Source organism: Rhamphochromis longiceps, linkage group LG23, assembly GCF_057381845.1.
Source record: "Rhamphochromis longiceps isolate RC_006_pf linkage group LG23, R_longiceps_female_GT1.1, whole genome shotgun sequence".
In the NCBI taxonomy this organism is placed as follows: domain Eukaryota; kingdom Metazoa; phylum Chordata; class Actinopteri; order Cichliformes; family Cichlidae; genus Rhamphochromis; species Rhamphochromis longiceps.
Genome location: NC_140578.1, coordinates 4,959,416 through 4,973,155, shown reverse-complemented (window position 1 = coordinate 4,973,155; position 13,740 = coordinate 4,959,416). Strand labels below are relative to the sequence as shown.

At 39.4% G+C, this 13,740-nt stretch overlaps 1 protein-coding gene across 1 annotated transcript in view; it reads right to left on the bottom strand.

The window, feature by feature from the left end:
* Positions 1-1,693: 1,693 nt before the first annotated feature.
* The window catches only part of polrmt (polymerase (RNA) mitochondrial (DNA directed)), a 57,793-nt gene continuing 45,746 nt past the window's right edge, over positions 1,694-13,740 (bottom strand). Inside the window, exons 17-21 of the mRNA XM_085397175.1 lie at positions 9,569-9,667; positions 9,134-9,206; positions 6,432-6,523; positions 5,348-5,421; positions 1,694-2,540 (exon numbers count right to left, since the gene is read on the bottom strand). Of these exons, the coding sequence (XP_085253301.1) occupies positions 2,491-2,540; positions 5,348-5,421; positions 6,432-6,523; positions 9,134-9,206; positions 9,569-9,667 (388 nt within the window). The 3' untranslated portion in view covers positions 1,694-2,490. The remainder of the gene's footprint in view (positions 2,541-5,347; positions 5,422-6,431; positions 6,524-9,133; positions 9,207-9,568; positions 9,668-13,740) is intronic.

Below are 13,740 nucleotides of genomic sequence, written 5' to 3'. Positions count from 1 at the left end.
AAATTTAAGGTGTGAAAAACTAACATTGTCCAGTTTACTCTTTTTTTTTTAAGGACACAATGCACAACGTGCTGAGATATGCCAAGTTTTCATCTAATAGCTCTTTGGGAATCACCCAAAATACAATTCCATACCTGCCAAACTGTTAATTTTGGCATTTCTCATAGGTTGAACTAAATAAATGAGAATTAGTGATGTGTTTTTGTGAGAAACTACTAGTAACAGCACCCAAGAATCCATTTTACAACTGGTAAATTGCCAGATTACACTGCTTTATTCTTTGAGTTTGGGGTGTTTTTATGCTTGAATGAGTCATTGATGTTAAGTTTTGACTTTCAGTGCTCCTCATGGACAAGCACCAGCTTACAAGAGTGAACTTTTACATCCTTACGTCCCTAAATTTTCTCTGAGGTGATGTGATCAGGGTCTACTGATTGTGAATCATAACTAAAACAAAAAGAAAACCGAGCGTTTACAACAGTCAGACTCTGGAACTCTCTACATCTGAGCGTCAGATCTGAGAGTTTAACTCAATTTTCTGTTCTGGTATTTTGCTGAGAAGCACTTTCTGACATTTATCTTGAAAGGTGCTATAGAAATAACATTCAAATTACTCTTACTTAAGTAACTTAAGGACTGGACTGAAAATAAGTTAAAAAGCAACCAGTGTCCAAAGTAAAACTTTTAAAGACCCTGAAGTTTTTCTCAGAGCACTTTAAAAAGTTACAGAAAGTCTGGTGCCTTGGATGCAAAATCTAAAGATCTGAGGTGTGGCTCAACACTTTTGCACAGTACTGTAGATTTTACTTTTATTCTAAAGGTGTGCTGGCTATAAAAAATAAAAAAAAAACTAACTGCACCAGGTTAGCTTACCTTAATGCCATTTACAAGACAGCAAACATGCTCATTTCTCAAAATGAAAGCCTTTTTTTGCCCTGGTCATACCAGGGGTTTTCAAACCTTTTATGAATTTTAGTAAATGAGGTTTAGCACATACAACCATCAAACTCATATTTGCCCTGAAAAATCATATTCAGCTTAGTTTTACTGATTATTTGATACACCTCACCTACAGTGGCTCTGCACCCACCAGTTTGAGAATAATTTCTAATAATATGGTAAATGGCCTGTATTTGTATAGTGCTTTACTTAGTCCCTAAGGACCCCAAAGCGCTTTACACTACATTCAGTCATTCACCCATTCACACAAATTCACACATATATTTAAAAGACAAATGTTTAACTAACTTTTCTTATAGTACTCAGCATTAATTGTCATCCCCAAAAACCTGCAGTGCAATCAGCACACACTACTTATGCCCCCTCAAAGATCATTTCCATTTCATTACACTGCCACTCAGCCAGCTTTGTTTGGCTGAGCCTACATTTGCCTTTGAACATCAATGGCACCTTTTGTCTGAAACTGCTGTAACGTTTCCAGCAATGATCAGATAGCACTTCTGCTATTTTTATTTCTACATGTGGCACTGGCCCAGAAAAACAAGATCTGAGTTGATTAGTGAAGCCTGCAAACCCTTTGTGGTACATCTAAAAGGAGGCCTTCATCTAACAGTCTAAACAGCAGCACTGAAATATGCAGATACAATTAAATAACAGGCAGTCCGATTCATCCTGTTTAAGCACACTAAGAATACCAAATGTTTGACTGAAGCTTTGAATAAGTAAGGAGTCATTTTAAGAAGCATGTTTATTTTATTGCAACCGTCAAGTGTTTAGTTACTCCAAGAAGGTGAGAATATTATGGCTCCATCTCAGAGACCCCGACACGTCCGGACATGTCTTGGTTTCTGTGTCCTTTACACTCATTTTACAGTAAAACACATCTTTCAAATGTCTCTTCTTTAAACGTCTTCTGAAGAAGACAAAATGTTTCAGACACCACCCTGCCATTCAGAGGTAGGGGCTGCAGAGGCAGGTCAGTGCTCAGTGGAAATCTTTACATCATGATACCAGCAGACACGCGCACGCACGCACACACACACACACACACACACACACTCTGTAGGTAGAATTTTTTTTGCTCGAGTAGCAAAAATATTAGAGTGATGAACAGACTGGCACAGTTCACATTGTATTCAGTATAGCGAATGAACACACTCACTCACTCCCACCCACACTCACACAAACCTGAATATGGCCAGGTAGAGTCTACTAACAGAGGTACTTTTCCGTAATTGAAGTCTTAGCATTTCCATCCAACGCTTATTCCCTCATTTTTCACTTGGATGAGTATCCCACAATCCACCATTTTCCCATCAGTCTAGAAGTCAGTTAATAAGGCGAGTTCGCTGTGTACGCCTCCAACAGCTCCAGCCAGGCTGAGGACCAGGAGGCAGGCAGGGTGCGGCTGGATCAATGTCCTCATGTCTGTGGAAGAAAAGCCGGTAGGGACCCTGGAGCCTGCAGCTTCCCTGCTGCACTCTGTCAATTCCACTCATCTCCTTCTACTGGTTCGCTCTCACCAAGCTCTCAGCTGAAGAAAAAAGTAGATTCTTTCACCCGCTGGAGATCAAAATCACCTGGAGAGGCAGGACGCAATGTGTCAGAGCACATTTAGTCACTGGACAGTAGTTATACAAATTATATGACCTACATAAAAACAAATAAATAAGTGCCACGCAGTATTGCTGCATTTGGTGGAAGAAAAAAAACTGCTGTGTAACACTGATTTCTTATATTATTTAAAAAAAAAGTGCAGACATCTCCTCCAACTGAATCATTCTCACAGAGCTAGTTTCCACGGGAACACATTAAAGGCAGCGTGAGCTATCATGTTTACTTTATTAAAGGAACATTTGTGAGCTACTTTTGGATTGAAAATTAAAATAAATGCATGAAGAACAGCAACAATTAGCTAAAGTTAAGCTGCTGTTATATTTGCATGATAAGGGAAAAGTTTAGCATCACAGCATAGCATTTGGTAATAAACCAAAATATTAGGTGCAATCAAAAGGTTGGGGGATCGAGCATATATAAATGAAGACCAACTTCTTGTAAAAGTCTGAGTCGTTTTTAGAACAGGTACCATTTTTAGCTCACTCCATTCAAGGTCCATTATGCCTCTTTGTACTATCTGCTGGATCCTCTAGGGCAGGGGTGGGCAATCTCAGTCCACGAGGGCCGGTGTCCCTGCAGGCTATAGATGTGTCCTCGAACCAACACAGCTGATTTAAATGGCTAAATTAGTTCCTCAACATGTCCTGAAGTTCTCCAGAGGCCTGGTAACGAACTAATCATGTGATTCAGGTGTGTTGACCCAAGGTGAGATCTAAAACCTGCAGGGACACTGGCCCTCGTGGACTGAGATTACCCACCCCTGCTTTAGGGTGTCAAAACTTGAACTTGATTTTCATTTTCAGGAAGTGCTATGAAGTCAAGGAGGAGGAATGAGTGAACATTATGTTGGTGTGCCCACAAAACACAACCCATTTTCAGAGTGCTCTGTTCATGCTCTCAGTGGCATGCTGGCACACACCACAGTTTAGGTTGTTTCCACTAAATGTCTTCCCCCTGATGCCTCAGGATGTTACAGCATAACAGAGTCACCAAGTCAACTCGCATCCCAGAATCTGATTCACCATTGCAAATTTGGGTCTGTTTGAATGAGAACATTTATATTTGCTATCTGTAGGAGTTTGAAGACCATGGTGAAAACGCGACGAGAGCAAGTGCGGTCACTTCCTTCCAGTCAGCAACCAAGATGATCCTGAAGAGCAGATTGGCCAAATTTAAATCACATACTTTTTTAAAATTATTTTTAAGTGACTGCATAATACATTGCATAATCCAAATTATTAAAAATAATCTATGATTCATCCAAAATTGATTAAATCTGAGCAAACTGTTCTAAAAGACCAACTACAACCTTTATGCCACAGAAGAAGAGGAGAAAATTATTCTTTTAAGTGGGTTTTTTAAGTGAAACTTTAATGTTCAAATTGGAGGGCACAAGTAAATTTTCCATTACCACATGAATGCTAATTTTAGGTCTGAATGAGGTCCTGTCCTGCACTCTGTGCTTAGCCTTGTGTGCTCTGCCTCTCTGACAGTTAGGTACACCAGCAGGAGCTGCTGTATAAATTATTGAGGAAAGGACACAAAAAGTGAAGAGTGAAAAGGCTTATTATAGCTGGAACATGCTGACATCAAGTTAATATACTAACTAACTAACATAGATATCAATACAGTTTTTTGTTCCTTCATTCATGTTTGGATACTTGCTGCCCTCTTAGCAGGCATCCAAACTGCCCCATAAACTATGCATAATAATTTATTGTCTTTATTATGTTTTTCCTTCAATTATTGGCTCTGTCAGACTGATAATAAGACACTGCACCCACAACCGATTCATTGAATTGTATTCTTAACTCCAAGTCCAGCACACAAACAGAATAGCTGACAGCCATCATTATTCTCACAGACGGCCAATCAGTTATTCCCAAACTCAGACTCCAGCTGGTAAAACATTCACAGGTTATTGAGTTCTCTCTCCAGCCTTTTTTAAAACCCTAAATTTATAGTTGTAAATACACCTCATCAACTGATGCTCTTCATTACACACACGTTGAAACCGGATAATCATACGTTTCGGATCCTTTATAGTAAAGATTATACTCCACATTCAGTGGGGCCTTCTATTGAAATGAAAACTGCGGACATGCGGGAAAACAGACGCCCGAGGTGCACACCTGACCGGTCTCAGCCACATAAGCTGATTATGCAGAGGAGGGACACAATTAACAGCAATCAATTGGTACAACCCAGCTGTCAGTGCCAAGCAGATCATAAGTGTACAAATGGAGATGGAGCAAGAGGTTGCATAACAGAAAAGCCTGCATCCACCTGACAGAGAGACAGAGAGAGACTGCCTCTGTGCACCACATCCATTTAGGAGAACAATGGATAGAAACGCAAATTACATCAAAAGGTAAAGTGAGGAAGCTGGACCTGCAAGTGGCCATGCAGGTTACGAAACACAATGACACAAGCTTATTAGTTTTTACTTATTATTTTTAGTTATTTAGTTTTTGAAAATGTAGGATACTCTAATCTGGGACCAAATCAGGCTATTTGACCAAGTCTGATATGTATGGACAATATTCAACACTAATCAGAATTATAAAGCAAGGAGGAAAATGCAGAATTGTGAATGGATCCAGTTCATACGGTCCACCAGTATTGCCCTTCTGCTAAGAGCTTTAAGGTATACCTGTACAAGTTCTCTTCTGCCCAATTAGGAACAAACCCCATCAGCCTGTACCTTGTCCTTGTAAACACTCCATCAAGTCCAGGTGTTTGGGAGCCACACAGCCTCATTCAAACTGACCTGTCTGGGGCACTTTGGCCAGCAGCATCATCAGCCTTCTATACTCCTGGTACTTTTTGCTCTTGGCTTCAGTCCTGCCACAAAGAGGAGAGTAATAAAGTTAACTCAGAGAAAAATGTGCTTTTGTCTCTATAGGAGTACAAAGTCAAAGGATTTTCAGCCCTCCTACAAACGCAGTTACCTGTTCTTTCTTCCTTATTAACAAAAATAAAACTAATTGAATATATAAATATGTTTTTTGGTTTAAAAATGTAACTACTGGGAAGAAGGTCTCATTGCCACCACTGTAAAGTCCGCTCTGTTTGTCTGTGCAGTTTTGTCATTCTGCAGATCAGTGTGAGAGCAACTTTATACTCTGCATAAAAACTCTACACAGCAAAGTACATTTGTGCACAGGTGAGCTGGGTTATTTTTTGATACTAGAAAAAAATTACTTTAACATTTTGATGAATAAAGAAACCCAAAATGCCTTTGTAGTTCCACATCTCCTCTTCTCTGACACATCCTAGAATGAAAAATGTGTTCGTGAAACTAGGCAGTAACAATGGTAAGAGAGACAAAGAAGGTGCAGTGGAAGTGGATGATGAGCATAACCCATCTTGAGGGGGAGGATAGTAAGACGGACATGGGGAGAGAGAATCATGTTGTATGTAATGTCATGTAGAAACTGTAGAAAATCTCAGTGCTTTACAAGGACACAAAGCCCTGAGATTAGTGGCTATAAAGCCCTCTTATGTTTGTCTAGCTTCTGTTTTATAACCTGTGCACATGTAGTAGCTGAATATGTTCAATCTGTGGTGGCACATATCACAAATATCATAAAAATCTCATTAAAGGTAATACAATCTAGCATAAACACAGACTCGTGAGAATGATGGCTTGTTATGTAAGAACAAGAGGGACAGACAGCAGATAGGTGCAACTAAGTATGAAAATATGAACTAGTAGCTATTACATAATATTTCACTGAAATGTTGATATTGTATGACAAATATTTTGCTGCCTGAGCAACCACAGTAGCGCTCCTGGGATCTGTGTGTATGAGCCCAGTCAAAAGTGCTCCTCCATGTGGGTGCAAACTCACAGGACTCCTGTGCAGTATTTGTAAAGCAGGAAGTTGGACAGCTCTTGAAGGATTGGCTGGCTGTGCAGGGCGACAAACTGTTCCCGACAAACCTGGCAGGAAGACGAGGCAGAGAGAAGTGCACTTTGAGTTAGTTCGGTTTAAACGTTTGACCGTTTGACTCTGGCTTGCTGACCAACTGAACAATGAATGGAGCACAGAAGAAGAAAAAAAATCAAGGGATGCAACCAAATCTGGCAAATGGACCAGCTCCAAGAGCTGAAACAACTTTGCCTTGGCTGTATGTTTTCTCCATTTCTGCTTCAAAACCCATTTTTGTCAAATGTACTGAAAGAGAAGGTAGGGTGGAAAGAATTTATTAAAGAAGATAACAGGAAAAGATGAGCTGTGTTGTAATATTATTGCGTTAGTATTTCCATATTTATGCAGGTCTGGATATCACGCAGGTCTAATTAAAATCAAATTATTTTCCATAACTTGAAAGAACCCCATGATACACATTTGCTGGCTCGAGGTGACTTAATTTAATAGCTAATTAACAGTCATTCATGAGAAGATCATAGATCATCCAGCACAATATCACACGGAATCTCTACAGGCACGTCAAACTGCTTATCAGAGACCCTAAAACCTTTGCACCCTTCTGTAAATGCTGATATCGTACTGTGCAAAAGTCTTGAGCCACTCGTCATTTCTTTAGATTTTGTTGCCAAGGAGCCAAACTCTGTAATTTTCTTTTAAAAAAAAAAAAAAAAAAAAAAAAAAAGAAAGGTCTTTGACTTTCCTTTGGACTCATTTTCAGTTCAGTCATTGTGCCGAAACCTTTTTAGAGGAACTTGTTTTGTTTGTGTGCTGCACCTTAACTCTGACCTATGAATCATTTCAACATAAAAAAGGCACCAATACTCAAGGGACGAACCTGTGTTATGTTGTTACACATAAAAATGTAGCCAGTTTGTTACGAGCAGCCTGTCACAAAAACATTTCTTCTTCCATTTCTTTGCTTGAACCTATGAAAATTTCCAAAGATAACACAATTTGACAACCATGACAGCATAAAGTTGCATTTTTGCACCAACATGGTGATTCCCAAAGAGCAGTTAGCTGAAAGCTAATATCGCAGCACACTGCACCATGCATCCTTAAAAAGATATCCAAGAAAACCAGAAAATAGAAAACAAAGTGGAGGACAAAAACCAAACCAAAACATGTGTCAGGCCTAAACCTAGATCAAGCCTAGACCTTCAGCTTATTTATCTTCTCTAATGTTCAGTGAAAGCTAATCTGAAATCATCTCAGGGGAAGGGAGGCTGTCAAGAAGCCATTCTAAAGGAAGGGACATGGGGAGAAAAGACTGGTGTTTGCCAAATTACACAAGAACTGGACTGAAAATCAGCGATAACACATCTGATAGAGTCACGAATCCAGATTTGAAAGTTCATGGTTTAACTCCTCATCAGAACAAAATATATTAAAGTCAATATCAAATATTGACTTTCAAGCTTTTTAGGATTGTAAAAACTTTTTTTTGCCTTCTAAACTGTATTTGCATGTATGTTTGCAGATTAAGTGCTGTAACAATTTTCCTCACCATATATAAAGAAACGAAGAGTGGGTCAAGACTTTTGCACAGTACTGTAAATATACAGTAACATATACGGTTTTACTATCAGACTATTTCTCCCCCACATCTTGTTAAAAAAAATCCACACCACCTTTTTAAAGTTTATATGTCTGAACGTATCAGAAGAGCTAGAACTAAAGTTTCTTTCCTTTATGAGTTACCTTTATCAATTATGTTGTTTAAATCAGTTTCCTTAAACTTTTAATTATTGTTATCTGTGGGTGCATTTCACAGTGAATCAGAGGTGTACTCCACACCTCACCCAGCACTGATAGGATCCGTGCCCTTTTAATAGGATGCGCAGTCCAGAGAAATTGGCAGGTGAAGGAAGAATCAGTTGCCATTAAAACAAGGATCTACTTCGTGTGCTTAGGTGTTGACCAAGATATTTAATACCCTCCGTCTACTGCTGTGTTCAATTACCTGTGTAATGAGGAAGGCGTACACTCACACAGATGAGACGGAGAATATGCAAGGGAATAAATATAGTGAGAGGGAACTGCTTCATTGGTTCTAACTCCTCTGAGACTGGGTGAAGACATAAAATCCTGACTGCTCTGAAGCTACATCTACAGAAAATTGGGGCCTTATGGTAATTTGATCCATTTTATTCAATGCTGTGTCTCAGTCTGGGCCTGATGACTGAGTTTCAGCTGGCGGGGGCAGGCAGTCATTTATTCAGCACATCAGCCTGTCTGCTGGTGCTACCTGCAGCCTGTATATGTACAAAGCAGTGACAAAAGAAGTTTGTTTCACTGGCATCACCAAGCTGTTCTCCCAAAACTGAAGCACTAGTCATAGGTGCTGCACAAAATATTTTTATCACCTGCTTCGGCTGTAGAAATGCTAAAAGAAGCTCAGGTCTCAGTGATTTCAGAAACACAAAAACACTGCTCAGCTTCGACTAAAGAAAGCAAGACATAATCAGTGGTGTCATTTTTTAACTTTAATTAATCAGCAAAAGAAGGCAAGCACAAAACCCTGAATATACATGATCAAAACATGCTGGAAACAGCTGTGAAAAAATGAAGTAATCTGCACAGGCGGGAGCAAAAAAATGACTGCTTTAAAACATTACCTTGTTCATGGTGTCCACAGTGAGCGCATGCGTCCAGAAACAGTCATGAACTGAGACAAAAGTCAGACCAGAACTGAGAGAGGACAAGAAGAGAGGAGACAAAGGCATCATGACAGGTCACGTGCAGCAATTACATCACAGAAAAAGGACAAAAGAAAGAGTAGACAGTGGTCTATAAAAGGTAAGTGCACAGGACTTTATTAGAAACCTAGCAAGTCAACAGCAGTTATTCATTCAAAGCCAATTATAGTGTCATAAAGAGGGAATGAATTAACAGAATGCCTATTTGAGGTGATGAATGGACTTAATATGAGACTGCACTCCTATGGGATCATGCAAATACAGAGAGTGCCAATATCTGACTCTATAAAAATGATTCTGTAACACCAACAAAAAACGTAAAGAATCTTTTATTTCAGGCTTTTGACACGTTACCTGTAGCAGTGGAGAGATGTCAGCATCATGTGTGTGGAGTCCAGAGAGTGAATGAAGTTTGGTGGAAAAGCATTCTTCTGTTTAACTGTGTCTGGTCTCCTGTGAAAAGACAGAGAACAAAGCGCAGACATATAATACCTTATATAGTTATTTTCTCTAATGGTTCCTGTACACAAGCTTGAAATGGCCTCATTATGAACCGTGCTCATAATTCCCCAGAGTGAGACAGTTACCAATCTATCATTTTTGTTTATGTTTAAGTCTTTGTAAAAATAAAATCTTTCCACCATCCCCATCAATAGTGTCTCCTTGTGCACCTCAGGTTACTTCAGAAACTATGTGAGCTTTGCTTCATCGAAGATACGTTCCAATCACTTGCACGCACACATCTGCGAAGCAACAGAGGAAATTTGTGCAGACCCCAAACTCTGCATAAAACTTCACGTTAAGGATTTCACTGGTGTGGAGTAAGCGGAGACCCTGGCTACAGCTCAGAGACAAAAGTGGAGTTTTCCGTGGAATAGTCCTTCATGCCCAAGCCTGGAGGCAATACTCAAGTCAGGAGCATGACCCGGAGCAAGCCTTCTTGTTTTTTCCAACAGTCACAGGGTCAGAGTGTCCGTCCAGAGCTCTACTGTAACATCTTTAACTGTCTGACATATTAAGTGCCAAATGTCCCAGCCACTGTGGCCTTATCACATAACTACTTAACTATTGATAAAGTAAATGGGTACACATGGGTAGCCATGTAGGTCGAATATAGGTCGGTGTAATAGTCATTTACATTCTATACTAGTATAAGCTTCTTGTAAACAAGAATTTAATGTACAGTATATCAATAAAGACCAACTTTCCCACTGTAAAAAAACAACCTGTTTTATACTTTCTTCTGATAAAGAGAGTACACGCTATTTAACTTGAATGTTGACACATGCTGTCTGTGTGTCAAGGATCATTATTGAAGTGACTGCTGTTGCTTCAGGTGTGTAAATGTGAAACTAACTTTAGAGAGCAACAATGATCCTGCTGTTATATCAATGTGGAGGCATGCAGCTTGCTGCAGTTCACCAAATATGACACACACTGAAACTTTGTTTACAACAGCGTCTTTTATATTTAGATATCTATAAAAGTATAAGGTGCACAGTCTATATGCATGTGTCTAATCCTTGTGTGCACATTGTGTGGATATGTGGGGAAATGTTGGGCGTTCAGAGGTTTGAGGGAGAATATTTGGTGGAGATGTCATGGTATGACACGGTACACTTTAATGCAGCACACTGTAAAGACAGGAGGAGGAGGGGGAGTTTTTCAGGCCCAACTACAAAGTCTTTGATCTACAATACATGTCCTTGTCCCCAAAATGAAATTCACTTAAAACAGTTTTGAGCTCACTGAAGAAAATCCAGCATGTGGTCAGATGGAGACTAAAAATGAAAGCTGTGCTCAAAGTAATGCAGTGCTGTTCGATGAGACAGCCATTAAGGGGAGGTCTACCAGAATGAAATCACATATGGCTAATAGATTTGTAGGTGGAGTCACTGTACATTATAATGGCACCTTGTGCTAACCATTATGGACTGTTAGATCAGAGGCTGAAAGATAAGGAAGCCATAATGCCCATTAACAAGTTGACATTCTGATCCAAGAGTGTTCAGTGGTCTTTATTACATTAGTACTAATGACCAATGTTGGACCTCTATTTTGAACTACACATCTGTGGTTCACATGTTGACCAAATCTATCCGCATTCATACTGAATGAGTGATAAATAAAAACCTGCCACGGTACAGAAAGATGAAGGCTGTGTTGTCTTTAGGCCAGGCTTAACTTCCATTAACTTTATAGTTACTGAGATTATTTCTTCAGAAAACCTTATCAATGAAATGTCATTATCTTTTTCGCCAGACACACGCACAGATTGGAGCTTAAGAACTGTGTTTTATTTAAACATGTCTTTAATTAGAGCAGGGCGATATGGCCAAAAATATTTATCACGATACATATTTGAAAATTTGCGATAACGATATAACCGACGATATAATTGATGCGAGACAAAATACAACTCCACAACATTACTAGCGCAAAAAGACAACCTTCCATTTATTTTCACTTAAACAAGAAGCTGGTTTTTATGTACATTAAAGCTTTATAAAAATGTAACAGTGCAAATGTAAATTCCTTGCTGAAAGTTTAACCAAAAGGCATTTCCAGTAGAAATGGGCTGACATATCCTGAGCATAACCATGTATAATATCCACTGAAGTTAAAAAGAGGTGCTTTGCAACATTAAACTGCAGTGTGCAGTACGCATTTTTCGGACCATAAGGTGCACGGGATTATAAGGCACATTAAGCGAAACAAAGCAGTCAGATAAATCAAACTTTATTAAACTCATTCTTCTTGCTTCCTCCACTTCTGTACCATTGATTCATTAATGTTGAATTCTCTGGCAGCTGCTCTATTCCCATGTTGTTGCAGTATATTAATGACTAACCTCGTATTGTGGATGGATTATCTCAGTTGTTCTCCTGACTGAAGTTTGGTCCGTTTACAGCATCCTGCCATGCGATTGCATTTGTCTCTAACCATGAAGAACCTTCACGTTAACTTTTATAAGTGGAAAAGTGTTAGTGTTCGTCCTCCAGCTTCACTGTTTATGTTATGCTAACATAGCTGTGTCGCTAGCGATCACGTAGCACATCATTATATACCAGCTAGCCCAACTTCAGTAACCCTACAAACGTCAATGCTGTTTAGTTTCCTGTCTTCATTTATGTTGGAAGTGATAGCAGAGCTGCACGTTTGATTTTTTTCAGAAATCTCTCCGTCAGAACATGCTATATCATGCTTAGGTAACTAGCGAAACTAGCGAGCTAACTTCCGCTAGCTTCCTGCTAACTTCTAACTCCGTTAAATGTAATAACTTTTGTTTTCATGGATGCCTGGAAGTTAAACTTTATAGTTACACCTGGTAAAGCAGCAATGCTGATCGTTTTATTAAAGATGAAAGAATTTAGACAGTTTTTAACTCTAAGTGATGCTGCAGTGTTGTTTGACCTGAAGCACACGGAGTTTAGGACCCAGATTACTCCCAGATTTAAGAGCATCTTAGTCCGACAAATATGACAATAACAACGGCCGCTTGCATGTTCTGCAAAAAAATGTGCTTTGTCGTGTATCTGACGGACAAACACCAAACCAGTTCCACATCACTGAAGTTGCACCATTTTTACAAACCAATTCTGGTTCATCTGTTTCACTCAACAATCGGCCATGTGCGTATGAAAACAAAGGCACTGCGCATGCGCGTTTTACTCCCATTCTATCGCAATATTTCATTTTCCTATCGTTGCCTAACATTATACCGGTATTACCGTAAACGGTATAATATGGCCCAGCCCTATCTTTAATTGTCCACGTTTTTTTTTTTTTATAGGTCGAGAAGTCTAATAAACTTTATTTGATTATGGACAATAATGTCCAGCTAATAAAAATCAATGTAGGAGGAAGAGCACACATGAATTTATTACTGTTAATGGATGCATCGCTAAGATTATTAGTCATAATTGAGCTATAAAAGTCACACTGTGGAATAAAGCCCTGCTGTGTGGACGGATTTCAACATCAATATTTATTTTGTGCTATGTGATCTCCGGGGCGCAGCCTGCTTTATGCTTACAGAAGTAATACAAATGCAATGCTGGTGATTCTGATGATGAAATTGGTGGTTAAAAAACATCCTGCCAATCTGCATCCCCTGTGTTCCCATTACCCTGTGCCTGTGCCATTCAAATCCTCTGGGCTGCCACAGACGACAACATTCTAATGGGAATGCAGAAAGAGCACAGACAGCCTGAGCCAAAGCTAAATCAAACACACAGGCATAAACCATGACTGTCTCTGTCAGTCTTCTTTTCCGTCTGTCCATTTTTCTTTTGGCTTGGAAATGTAGACTTACCAAGTGCTTTCAGTTCTGCTGTTTGAGCTTTAAGCTCAGCAAAATCAAGATTTCTGGACATTTGTTTGCAAGCTCGCTTGCGTATCAGTGCACAGAAATTTTTTTTTTCTTTTTCCTCACATGCACACATACACAAAAAACAAAAATGTCAGATTTAAATCACATAAGCCTAACAGAATGTAAAGGTAGACAGGGAGTACTCTGAGTCTCT